The sequence below is a fragment of the Ahaetulla prasina genome, chromosome 1 (assembly GCF_028640845.1).
Source record: "Ahaetulla prasina isolate Xishuangbanna chromosome 1, ASM2864084v1, whole genome shotgun sequence".
Classification (NCBI taxonomy): domain Eukaryota; kingdom Metazoa; phylum Chordata; class Lepidosauria; order Squamata; family Colubridae; genus Ahaetulla; species Ahaetulla prasina.
In genome coordinates, this window is record NC_080539.1 from 318,779,341 (window position 1) to 318,793,368 (window position 14,028).

The 14,028-nt window shown below is 36.9% G+C and overlaps 1 protein-coding gene across 4 annotated transcripts in view; it reads left to right on the top strand.

Annotated features, from left to right (window-relative positions):
* The window catches only part of MIPOL1 (mirror-image polydactyly 1), a 212,168-nt gene extending 205,655 nt beyond the window's left edge, over window positions 1-6,513 (top strand). For all 4 annotated transcript variants that reach the window (XM_058162288.1, XM_058162286.1, XM_058162287.1 and 1 more), the window contains one exon: window positions 5,820-6,513. In XM_058162288.1, coding sequence (XP_058018271.1) covers window positions 5,820-5,886 — 67 coding nt within the window. In that variant the 3' untranslated portion in view covers window positions 5,887-6,513. The remainder of the gene's footprint in view (window positions 1-5,819) is intronic.
* The last annotated feature ends 7,515 nt before the right edge of the window (window positions 6,514-14,028 follow it).

The window sequence follows — 14,028 nt, forward strand, 5'->3', positions numbered from 1 at the left end:
TTGTAAATTCCTGCCTTCTCTTTAAATGGAATTTACATGTAGTTAGAGGCTATATGGCATTTGGGATTCATCTTATTTTGATAATCTGCTTCTAATTTGGGTTCATTTTTTTAAAACGTTTGCCCTCAAAAATATACATGCCCGTTCCCAAATAAAACAAAAAGCAAAGTGGACTTGCATTCCTTATATTTGGTGTGGCCTACCTTATTCTGATTATAGCCGTCATCATCCATTTAAAGAGCAACAGCCATGATTGTTAAGCCTCATTATTTTCAATGAGGCCTGACAGTTTCAAAGTTAAACCGAAGACAGCAACTTTCATCCAATGGGTATTTCTTTTCAAACATGGACAACTCTATTCTGCCTTGTCAACTCTACAGTTCCTCAAGTCTTCCCATTTATGTTTTAGGTTCTTGGATTAAGTTATTATATTCCTTATATTCTAACAGATGTGTAATTCAAATAGTATTGAAATTCATTGGCAAATATTACTAAAATTTCCTATTAGGCTTCATGTAGAGTCAATGACCTTCATTCTGGTGGAATGAAGATAGTTTTGAACATATATGCTAATGATGAAAACAACAAGGGGTTGAAAGAGTGCTGACTTCATGAGAAGATAGGGATTAAGTGACACATAAATCCCAAAATAGTTACATAGTTAGTCTCTAGTAGTTAGTAATGGATGAAAATCCTCCAGATCTTAGATGTCTGTTAATTGTCACCTGATGCCTTTAATTTTGATATGCACTAAAGCAGAGGTCTTCAAACTTGGCAGCTTTAAGACTTGTGGACTTCAACTCCCAGAATTCTCCAGCCAGCATAGCTATGCTGGCTGGAGAATTCTGGGAGTTAAAGTTCACAAGTCTTAAAGCTGCCAGATTTGAAGACCTCTGCACTAGAGTGTTGTGGATTTTGCCAAAGTAAGAGCACAGCACTGAGAAGAAGTACTAATGATCATTAGGTTTCTCCTGTACAAGAAAGAGGCACCCTAAACTATCAGAAAGCAAGAATTTTTATAGAAGTTGAGGACTATAAGGCAGTAAATCCTAGACATCTGATTAGCTGGCCAGTTTGGGCAAGCTAGGTAGGTCTTTGGCAGTGTACATGTACAGTCTACAGTTACAAAAGTGAGCCTTTCAGGAGGGCAGCAAAGCTACAGGAGCCCATTGTTAAGGAGATAGAATATTGGATTCATCAGCTGATAGAGGATGCAAGGTTGGAGTTTCTCTAGTTTGCATTTTTTTTAACCCTTGGGCTATACTGTGAGCTGATAAGGGCTTCTATTCTTTGGTTGAGGTAGAATTGCAAGGGGGCTTTGTTGGGGGCATGGAAAGTCAGTCTGGGTTTGATGGGATTAGGCAAAGAGAGGAGCTAGGTTTTACCCTTGAAATATCTGAAGGATGGGGAGAGGGTCACAATTTCCATTTTTAGGTTTAGTGTTTCACCTCACTGAGGCCCATAGAGTATTTTTTTGGACGCTCCAAGGTAATGGAAGCCAATTTCAACATCAAATCAACAAGGAGGGTTTTTTTAACCAAACTTACTATTTTTAGAATAGATTACTTTAAAAATGAACAATTCAATAAATAACCTGGAAAATTAAAAAAAAGAAAGAAAAGAAAAGACCCAGACATATGTGATGTGCTTTTGTCACCCTGGTTGCTTCCTCAAAAGAGGGGAGAGGGAATAGATGTGGCCATTGACAAGCATAATATTGGTCATCTATGCTTTCACCAGGAATGCTCAAAATTAAATAACTATAAGCACAGTCTCACCTTTGTGACCTTCTTCTACCCCTGTAATTCTTTGAGTCCAGACAGTGATCTTCAGCAATATAGAAAATATGAAAAATATAATTAAATACATATCTGGCATCATATTCTGTTACTCAAAAAGTCTCTTACATTTTCCGCTGTCTTTCCTCTACAATTATTATTTTTTTGTTAGTATATTTATACCCAACTGTATGAAAAGCTGGAGGTTTTCTGAATAATGCTATAAAAAGTTGTAGGCAAGGTAATATCCCCTGAAAAAAAGTTATAGTTTCCATATCTATTGTCCACCTCTGCTGTTTCTATAGTATCTTTTTTAGGGATAATTGTTGTAGATCTCTATTTCTCATCCATTAGTCCTTAAAAGCTCTCTGTGCAGAGAAAATGGAATTCCTTTTCATATTATAGTAATGTTCCTGCTTAACTGCCTGGAAATCACAAAAAGCGTCCTGTATTTAATTTCCTATACAGATGGATTCATGCCCATTTTTGTTCATGGGTATTTTTATGCCACATGTTTATGTGAAAAATTAATCTTCAGAAAAAAGTGTACAACACAGATAAAGGAATACATAACTATTAACTTCACATAACCTCACATTCTGGACATAAACTGTTTCAACTTCTACCCTCAAAGCAACGCTATAGAGCACTGCACACCAGAACAACTAGACATAAGAACAGTTTTTTCCCGAATGCCATCACTTTGTTAAACAAATAATTCCCTCAACACTGTCAAACTATTTACTAAATCTGCACTACTATTAATCTTCGCATTGTTCCCATTACCCATCTCCTTCCACTTATGACTATATGACTATAATTTGTTGCTTGTATCCTTACGATTTATATTGATATTGATTGTTTCCTGATTGCTTATTTGTAGTCTATGACTATCATTAAGCGTTAAATTTGTACCCTATGACTATCATTAAATGTTGTAAGTGTTGTACCTTGATGAAGGTATCTTTTCTTTTATGTACACTGAGAGCATATGCTTCAAGACAAATTCCTTGTATGTCCAATCACACATGGCCAATAAAAATTTCTATTCTATTCTATTCTAAAATATCAACCAAAATATGTTCAGTTCATAGCTGTAGATCAGTTTTCCAACATGATTTGTCTAGAGATATTTGGACTAAAAATCCAAGTATTTCCAATTATCATAGTATTGAAGTGTAGAAACCTTACATCAACCATCAATTTGTCGCTCTTCAGGATGAAATAAAAGTTTAACCAAGATCAGATATATTATTTAAAATGTGACTAAAATGTCACTATATTGTTTTCACTTTTCTTAACCATGCTACTTCCTCTGATAGGTTTTCCTAGAAGGGTTATATACAAAATTAGTTAATCTTCATCTCAGACAAATCAGCACCCAGAGAACAGTTGGTATTGTGTTTTTCCAAATATAACAACAGAATTCAATATTTCAAAGTGCCCATTTAAACTTATATTTTGAGAGGGGAAAAACACTTTAAATCAGACCATATTCCAGGTTTTTTCCCCATCATAGACTAATAGAAAAATAGATCACATGTGCAAATATCAGCATGAACTGACAGTATATTGCTTCAGCTTTGCTCTTTCCCTCAACCCTACACAGTATATGAAGCAGGAAAATTGAGAGTTTCAAAACATTCTTATCACTATTTTGTCCATCCTTTGCTATGTCTGCTAAAGAAGTCAAGTAGTTACATTTCAGATGAAATAGTTGGAAAATCCTTTTACCAGAGATCATGAAGAGCCATTATCTGCTGATGCATTATAAAGTAGATAAATGCTAAAGGGTTGACTCACGTCTCAAAGGTGATTTTTTTTCAAAAGGCAACTGGATTTGTTTGTTTTTTCTTTTAAGACATTTCAGCGTCAGCTGAACTGAAGGAACTTATTGGATGAGAAGCGAAGCATCTGCAAGGAGAAACAAAGTCCAGTTGTCTTTTGAAAAAAGTACCTTTGGGACACCATTGACCTAAATGACTGAGAATCTCATGGACTAGTAGATTCATGTGCTTGTATCATTTACATATTCTCCATCACTGTGCCAAAATACCCATGTACATCATAATGTAGGCAAGAAAGGTTATGCAAAGATTTTTGAAGGAACTGCAGTAGCAACAGTGACATACTATAGATCTGAATAATCAAATGAAAACCATGTATGTTCTTAAAAATAATTGGTTTGAGAATAATTTGGGAATATGGGAATCTGCAATATGGGAATCTGCAAGGAAAAAATGCTGAAATATGTGTCATAAATCATCAAATGATGGGACACAAGTAGTTTTGTGTCTGCTTTCATCAGATGTGAGATCCCTAGATCTCCAACCCAAGATGGTAACTTTGGACCAATCACTTTCTGTCAGCTGCAGGAAGAAAGTGGTGTCAAACCACTTCCAAAAAATTTTTCCAAAAAGAACCACATGGATTTGTCAGTTATCAGAAGACTTAAAGGCACCTAACTAAATAAATATTCAAGACTTGGAAAGAAAGCTGAAAGAAAATGCAACTGCTCTTTTTCCTATAGTGATAAGAATGAGCAACAAGACATATCAGTCTCCGTGTTTATAGTAGAACTCAATTTTGGCCATTTTAAGAGGTGGGGACTTCAACTCCCAGAATTCCCCAGCCAGCATAAGGAATTCTGGGAGAGAAAAATCCACACCTCTTAAAGTGGCCAAGATTGATAAACACTGTGGTTGAATAATATTCCCCTCACGTTGTCTTCCAGAGATGTTGGATTTCAGCTTCCATCATGCCTGGTAAGTACTGCTCCATTCAAAGAGTATCAAGCTAGAAAGGCTAACAGTAGGAGGTGGAAAGAAATTGTAACCCTATAACAATAGCAATTGCATTTAGGCTTATATATACTGCCCCTAGCATTTTACAACACTCTCTGGATGATTTACAGTGTAGAAGTATTATTTTCATATTGCCCCCAACAATCTGGGTCCTCATTTTACCAGCCTTGGAAGGATGGAAGGCTGAGTCAACCTTGATCCACGTCAGGATCAAACTCCAAGGCGTAGGCAGAGTTTGCCTCAGTGGTGAAATCCATTTTTTTTTACTACCGGTTCTGTGGGTGTGGCTTGGTGGGCATGATGTGGCTTAGTGGGTGTGGCTTGGCGGGCATGGCAGGGGAAGGATACGCAAAATCTCCCTTCCCACCCCACTCTAGGGGAAGAATATTGCAAAATCTCCATTCCCACCCCACTCTGGGGCCAGCCAGAGGTGGTATTTGATGGTTCTCCGAACTACTCAAAATTTCTGCTACCGGTTCTTTGAACTACTCAAAATTTCCGTTACTGGTTTTCCGAGCTATTCAAGATTTCCACTACCGGTTCTCCAGAATCTGCTGGATTTCACCCCTGGTTTGCTTGCAATACTGCACTTCAACTATTACATCACCTATAGGGTTTTTGTGTTAGCCATTCAATACTCTCCACCAAATTCTTCTTACTGAACAATGTAAAAGCACATTTGCAAGTGCTACTTTACATAATCACACATCGAAAAATGTAAACTTCAGGGAGCATCCAATTAAACCTCACATGCAGTTGAGACAAAAATGAAGGCGTAGTGTTTTATTAATTAGATGTTCCATGTTAGAAGAACCACCACCAGGACAGCAGGGTATATACTTCCATATTCCCCTCCAAATACAAATACCATGAATTTTGAAGTTGTTGCTTGTGTAATGGCATCTCTACAAGAAGCTTCACACACAAAATTGTCAGAATACTGTGTAAACCTGGAGACATGAGAGCCTGAGATATTGTGTTTGTCACAGAGTGGAAGATGAATTAACACCCTCTTCTGACTGTGACAAGGCTGAGTTGTAGGTGAAAAGTTTCTTACAAATTGTCTACATTCTGCCTTGGGAGCCTGTCTCGGTTACAGTAATGCTTTGTTTCTTCTATGACCACCCCTGGGTTGTATTGGTCCAGAGCAAACACTGTCTCTTTTCAGTCAGGACATTCCTAATATTAGTTTCCTTTTCTTCCTCCCTCACCCCCCTTCCCCCTTCCTTCATTCCAGATTGCAAAGACTGGTGGACGTCCTAAGGAAGAAGATTGGAGCAGGGTCCATTAGGATGGTGATCTGATAGAAAGCACCAGTCTAAGGAAGCATTCACATCTGGAGACCAGGCTGCTTCATTCAGTGCTATGTAAACATTAAAGCTTTAACTTAGCAAATAGTTGTTAGAAGTGGGACACTCCAACGACATTCCAAGCCGAGATAAAATCAAATCATAAATGTTTAACCACTTGGCTGCTGAGATCTGAGATTTATCCAAAGGTATTTGGTCAAATTTACTTTTGTAGCAGATCTATTTTGGTACATTTAGTGAACCGTGTGGTTGTCTGCGGGAGTCTCTGTTTAATGGTCAATTGTTCTTTATGGAGTTCTTGCTTTTTATTTCTAATTTAAGGTTCAAAATACTGTAGAGTGTTCCTAAACTCTTACATTCTCTGAATTGAATAAAAAAATTTAAGATTGGCTAAAGATGCTGAAATGTAAGGTGCTTCTAATAAAAAAAGGGAAACCGAGAGGAAAAAATTATCTATTGCTAATATACTGTCAACTGTCATAAGGTGTAGTGATTTTTTATGAGTGCCCTGTTGGTGAATGAAAATATTCACCTGCCCGACAGGGCATATATGCTGGGTTGTGTGTTCATGTTGAATATTTTATATGATTGTTGTTTGCCTAAATAAAGAAATAAAATAAATTGTTTGAACCAATACTTAATACTTAAAGTTGATGGATGAAAATCGATGACACATATATGTATACTCTACACTATTTCAGACACTATCATAAATTTTAAGAAACGTAAATTGCTCTAAAAAGTACAATAAACATTTATTCCAGCAAATGATGTGGAACACATGAAGTTGTAAAACAGCAGATATTCATGATTGTTCTATGCATTGTACAGAGCAGACTAGCATGGTTACTTTTGAAGGAGAAATAGAAAAAAAATCTGTTAAAAATTCAAGTGTTTTCATTTTCAAGTCTCACTTTTATTGTAAAAGGTACTTTTTTAAAATCTTCTGCACATTTATTAATTTTTAAGATGTATGTCTATCCAACTCAAACAATGTGACTCTGGGCAGTGTAAAGCATAAAAAACACTAAAATTTAAAGCATATACGACATATGCAAAATATAAAATATAATATGGCGATCAAGTATGAAAGGAAAAAACCAAAAGAAGTCTCTCGCTCTATTGGATCTTAATGCCTTGGGATATACCCTCTAATATCAAAGGATATAGGTTGCTTTATGAATAAGCAGTTCTGCTCCCCACATTGAACTCACCTGGACTGTAACAATTTTGGGGGTAAAAACTTGGCTGAGCAGGACTTCTGGCTTTTATGTACCTGTCATTTCTACTAAAGAAGGCAGAGAAACAAATAATATCCCCTTTTCTCATTTCAGTGATAATGTGTTAGGGTTATACAACAAGATAGTTTGAGAAGGTAAGAGGTAAGTCATATTACTTACAACATACAACTCAATCTTTTAATAGAGATAAAGCCAGCTAACTTGTTTTCCTTGATTCTGCCTTTACACCAGCAGTCCCCAACCTTTCTTGCTTCTCTGATTAATTAACATGTTAAGTTGGAAACCATACTGTTTTAAAGGACAAAATAATGAGAGAAATGGATGGTTCAGAAATGTGAAATATAAATAAATAAAATTAATAAAGATTATAAAATAAATAATAATGTTATTACGTAGCCAGTACATTTTTAAAAAAATAGCAAGCAAAGCATATAATAACAAGACCTGGCAATATCTAAGGGCAATAAAATTGAGGAAAGACAGAGGGGCTAATTCTGGCTGCACAAGATCAATATCAAATGCAGGGGTGAAATGCTCCCGGTTCGGACTGGATCGTCCAATCCGGTAGCGATGGCAGCAGCCGAAAAAATGCTTTTAAAAGTTAAAAAAAAGCCTCTGATGATCACGCAGTTCAGCTGGGCTTGTCAGAGGCTTTTAAAAGCATTTTTTTACAACCTCTTAGCCGAAGAGGTTGTAGAAAAAATGCTTTTAAAAGGCTCCTCTGACGATCCCAGCTGAGTTGCCTGATTATCAGAGGCTTTTTTTTCTTTTAAAGGCAAAATGCTTTTAAAAGAAAAGAAAAGTCTCTGACGATCAAGCAACTCAGCTGGGATCGTCAGAGGAGCCTTTTAAAAGCATTTTTTCTACAACCTCTTTGGCTGAAGAGGTTGTAGAAAAAATGCTTTTAAAAGTTAAAAAAAAAAAGTTGGCCACGCCTACCCAGTCACATTACCACCCCCACCAAGCCATGCCCACAGAACTGGTAGTAACAAATTTTACATTTCACCACTGATCAAATGCATACAAATTCAGAATTGAGAAGACAGCAACAGACAGCAAAGGCTGTCTCTGCAAAACAGCTGAGTAAACCACCAGTGAAGAAACAGTGAACCATCTAGTTAACTGCTGCAAGATTGTACAGACTGACTACAAACAACAGCACAACCAAAGTAGCAACAATGGAACATTGAAATATCTGCAAGAAATACCATTATTATTGCAAGAAGAATTAACGGAACTATAAAATAGCTAATAGAAATGAAGAAGCAAAAGTGCTCTAGAACTTTACAATTCAAATAGATAAGAACTTGCCCCATAACATCCCAGACTTAACGCTTAGCAATAAGAAAGACAAAGAGTCTGGATAGCGGACATGGCTATACCTGGAGACAGCAGAAGAGAAGAGAAAGAACTAGAGAAAATCACAAAATACAAAGCCTGCAAATAGAAATGGAATGATGTGGCAAATGAAAGCAAAGATAATACCAATAGTAATAAGTGCAATCACAAAGCATCTGGAGCATCAACTGAACACTATCAGCACTGACAAAATCACTATCGGTCAATTGCAAAAGGCAGCTTTATTTGGAACAGCAGACATCCTGTGACAATAACACCTTCAAACAACATCTACATCTCTCAGGTCCTTGGGAAGGACTTGATAGGTGAATAAAAATGCCAAATCCAATCTGAACATCTGGCTGACTCTGCGACGAACCATAATATAAAATGAATAGTATTTTTAAACATTTTGGTTTATTTTAAGAGAAAAATAAGAACCGAAAGAAGTTGGAGGCAATATTATAGATATGGTTAGACTTCAGAGCCAAAATCTAGGAGATTCCAGTGGCCAGCCAAAGAGTAAGTTCACTACTGTCCCATTGCATGCCATTTTCTGGGTGACTATTGTATGAGCCAATATTTCAGTCACAAGGTCCAATTCTAGCTACACCATGCTCCCAGTCTCTTGGAAACAACTGCCTACAACTCCTGTCATGAGGAAACCACTTCACTCTCTAATAGGTGTGACACCGGTTCCTCACCTCAGACGTATAACTCTGATTTAGTTCCTCATTCTGTCACACTACTTCTTATAGCTATACTGAAACTGAACCCAAACTGTGACTTATATTGGCTGCTTTGAACAGAATTCGTGAGACTATGTCTAATTTTGCACTGAAAATGACTTTCCCTTTCTCGAAGTTCAAAGGCAGATACTTTTTCTATCATCACCGTCCCACTGGCAAAGATAACAAATTTAACTACCACTGTGAGTAGTGTTACTATTACTTCAGTGCTACATAGAGATATTGTGTATTTTTCTGTGGGATTCCACAGCGATCTGTGAGCCATCCATGGTCATGTCATAGTAAAATATGTAAATAGCATCACGTTTCAGAGTAAGAATATTATTAAAGCTTTTCAGCACTGTAATTAGATTCATGATAAGCCTTCCCTAAGCCCTTACTAATTAACTGTATCGCAACAAGTCAACTTGAACAGAGAACAACTGAAGACCTTTACCCATCTAACAATGTTTCCTATGCAGCCCCAGATCATTATGTGACCATGGTAATTTGTACAATAAAAACCCTATCTCTCGATCCTGATGTCCTCTTACATCTTCAAGGAGAGCTCTGGGTGTACAGCATATCAAATGGCTTACTCAACCTAAACTTATAGGGTCTTGGATTTCTCTCTGAAGTTAGTACATTCTAATCATTATAAATGCTTTTATCTGCTGGTGAAACCAGCTGTACCCAATCTGGAATCACCTTTAGATCAACTTTTCCCAATGTGGTATTCCCCAGATCTTTTGAGCCTCAACTCAGAGACTGACCACTTAGAGCCATGGTGGCACAGTGGTTAGAATGCAGTATTGCAGGCTCTAATTCCACCAACTGCCGGTAGTTCGATTCTGCCTGGCTCAAGGTTGAGTCAGTCTTCCATCCTTCCGAGATCAGTAAAATGAAAAGCCAGATTGTTGGTGGCAATATGCTGACTCTGTAAAATGGTATATAAGTCTAATTGCTATTGTTATTGCTATCCCCCATAATGCTGGTTATGAATAAGGGGTTGAACGAATCTGGATGCACTGAATTAGGGAAGCTCTCAAAGATAGTAGTGCTTTCTCCACTAATTGTGGCTCAGGTGCCACAATGTTATGCAAGTTGAGCCATATGGACTGTGGCTCTGAATCAGCTTAATGCTTATATTATTGGGGCTGATCAGCCACCAAGTTGTTGTTTTTTAAAGCAAAGGGACAACAAAATCTGTTTCATTGTGGAAGTCCACAGTTCAGTATATACTCCCAATAAATAATATTTTATAATGTAACAGAACAAAGTATATTATCTCAAGAGTTATTGGGGGAAATAATCAAAACTTTGAAAATATGGGGCTTGCTTAGTATATGTTATCATTTTGATCCTTAATAAATAATGTGATAGTTGGAGAATTTCAGGGCTTTATTGGGATAGCCTGATTTCTCTTTATCTGGTTCAGTGGAAAAGCTGGTAATTATGGCTCTGAAGGTGGACAAGGAAGCATAGTGTGAATTGAGGTTCAATCTGCAAATAGGGAATTCTCCTTGATTATCTGGTCCACATCTTGAGTTCAGATCCAAAATCAACTAGGAGACTCACACCTAATCCATGTATACATGTAGATATTTGGTTTCATAACATAACATAACATAACATCAGAGTTGGAAGGGACCTTGGAGGCCTTCTAGTCCAACCCCCTGCCCAGGCAGGAAACCCTACACCATCTCAGTCAGATGGTTATCCAACATTTTCTTAAAAATTTCCAGTGTTGGAGCATTCACAACTTCTGAAGGCAAGTCGTTCCACTTATTAATTGTTCTAACTGTCAGGAAATTTCTCCTTAGTTCTAAGTTGCTTCTTTCTTTGACCAGTTTCCACCCATTGCTTCTTGTTCTACCCTCAGGTGCTTTGGTGAACAGCCTGACTCCCTCTTCTTTGTGGCAGCCCCTAAGATATTGGAACACAGCTATCATGTCTCCCCTAGTCCTTCTTTTTGTTAAACTAGACATACCCAGTTCCTGCAACCGTTCTTCATATGTTTTATCCTCCAGTCCCCTAATCATCTTTGTTGCTCTTCTCTGCACTCTTTCTAGAGTCTCAACATCTTTTTTACATCGTGGCGACCAAAACTGGATGCAATATTCCAAGTGTGGCCTTACCAAGGCATTATAAAGTGGCACTAACACTTCACGTGATCTTGATTCTATCCTCTGTTTATGCAGCCCAGAACTGTTTTGGCTTTTTTAACAGCTGCTGCACACTGCTGGCTCATATCTAAATGGTTATCCACTAGGACTCCAAGATCCCTCTCACAGGTACTACTATTGAGCAAGGTACCACATATACGGTACTGGTGCATTTTTTGGCCTAAATGTAGAACCTTACTTTTTTCACTGTTGAATTTCATTTTGTTAGATAGCGCCCAATGTTCAAGTCTGTCAAGATCTTTCTGTAACTTGAGCCTATCTTCTGGAGTGTTGGCTATTCCTGCCAGCTTGGTGTCATCTGCAAATTTGATGTGTTCCCATCTATCCCTCGTCCAAGTCATTGATGAAGATGTTGAAGAGTACTGGGCCTAAAACAGAGCCTTGGGGTACTCCACTGCATACTTCCCTCCATCTGGATGTAGTTCCGTTGAGGACTACACGTTGAGTGCGGTTGGTCAGCCAGTTACGAATCCATCTGGTGGTGGTGCTGTCTAACCCACATTTTTCTACTTTATCTAGTAGTAGGTTATGGTCTACTTTATCAAATGCTTTACTGAAGTCCAAGTAAATTATATCGACAGCATTCCTCTGGTCTACTAATTTTGTCATTTTGTCAAAGAATGCGATAAGATTAGTCTGGCATGATCTGTTTTTGACAAACCCATGTTGGCTTTTGGTTATTACTTTGTTTGCTTCTAGGTGTTCGGTGATTCGTTGCTTGATTATCTTTTCCAGAATCTTCCCCGGTATTGAGGTCAGACTGATAGGTCTGTAGTTTCCTGGATCTGTTTTTTTAGGAACCAAAACAGTGATGCAGTTAAAACTGTTTTAATAGGTCCTAATTATTATAGACTGTTCCAGCAAGAAGCATTTTTGTATTCATATATATAAAATAGTACACACAAATATGTGTACAGGCTATTCAATGTGTATGTGTTTGTATGGGTAAATATACTCACACTTTATTTGTAATGTTCTAATGAATACTCAAAAACTTCTGAGTTGTCTTACTTTGGAAGTCAGTTTGTAGTTTTGAACAGTCTAGACTTTTCATTCTTCAGTTTTGTTCAAGCTGCACGTGTTCTATGAGGCTTTTAAACAAATAGTTGGAATGGTTGAATGATTTACATTGCCAGTGCCTAGCTAAATATGTAGTCTTTAGAAAAGATGTGGTTTATTTTGGCAGGATTTAAAAAACTCAAATATTTTAAACATTTGTTAAGTTCAAGCCTGCACATTTGAACCAGGAGTATTCGTTCCAAAATTGAATCTCAGGTTACCTGTCTCTTACCCTTTTGTAGATTGTAATCCTTTTATTAAAATAGTCTTTGAAAAGGTGGCTTTAAAAAACAATTCAATGTAAAGGATTGTCAACCCATAAAGGAAAATCAGTATTAACTATATAAATTAGAAATGAGGGAATTTAAATCCTATATTGCTGGTCTAGATTTCTTTTTCTCTAAGAATGTACTGGTATATTCTTTCTTTCTCCAAACATTAGAGCCCTTACATGTCAGCAAAAGAGAAGAAATATACCCCCCTCCAAAGAAGACCAAAAAAATACATGTTGGCATACTATACACGGGGCGGGGGGAGGAAGAAGCCCTAAAATATAAATACTATAATAGAAATAAAGATAAAATATTCTACAGTACAGTGGTCAGAATTATGACCTGTTATCCAGGTATAAATCAAGATTTCTGCTCTCTTAAGGTTCTTTATTTTTATCTGGGTAATCTTTCCAACTGTTAAGTATTTATGTCTTTTTTTCTCACATCCCTCTCTTTATAAATAAATAATTTGTACAGCACTTAAAACTCTGTTCAGCTTCTTACCCATCTTCTGTATCTAACATATAAAGTAGAATCTGTGCATGTTTTGATACCATTAGTTGATACTTGTTTTTAAGCTTTCTGTTAATAATAGTTCTGACTCTATTTCTGGACAGAAATTGAAAATGTCTTTAATTATGTCAAAGAATTTGTTCTGATTCTGTTTAGAACCAATAGCATCACAGGCAGCTCTGTAATATCACTTCAGCTTAAAGTCCCTATTATTGTATACTGTCTACTCCGGCACAGAGACAAAGAGACACAGCTCCCTTATTGTGTCTGTGTGATTTGGAATATTTTGCTCAATACCACAAAGTCTTTATGGGCTTGTGTGGACCTATATTGAAAAGCTGTGTCAGTATGTTTTCCCCAGAAGGAGCCTGAGTGGGGACTTTCCATATTACAAAGAAGATATCCTTATATTTTTCCCATTGGTAGCATTTCTGAATAGAATCTTGACAATCCTCACAGTGTCCAAAAATCCATATGATTCTGGATGTTTGGGATTCGAGGTTACATGTTTCAATTGCTGTGGCAATTTTTTTTAATTCAATACCTGCAAATTATGGTTTATTATATTTACAACTCATAGTGTGCCATGTCTAATAAATGTAGTACTGATGTGTTTAATAATCAGCTATTTCTGGATAATTTGAAAAGCAACCCATTATTTCAACATAGTTGCTATCATGTTGGGTGAACCATTCAATGTCTACCTTTTCCCATAGGACTAAACAAAAATTCTTATCTTAGAAGAATTCTGCTGATAAATGGGAGTGATATATCTGACAAATCTTACAATGAACAATCT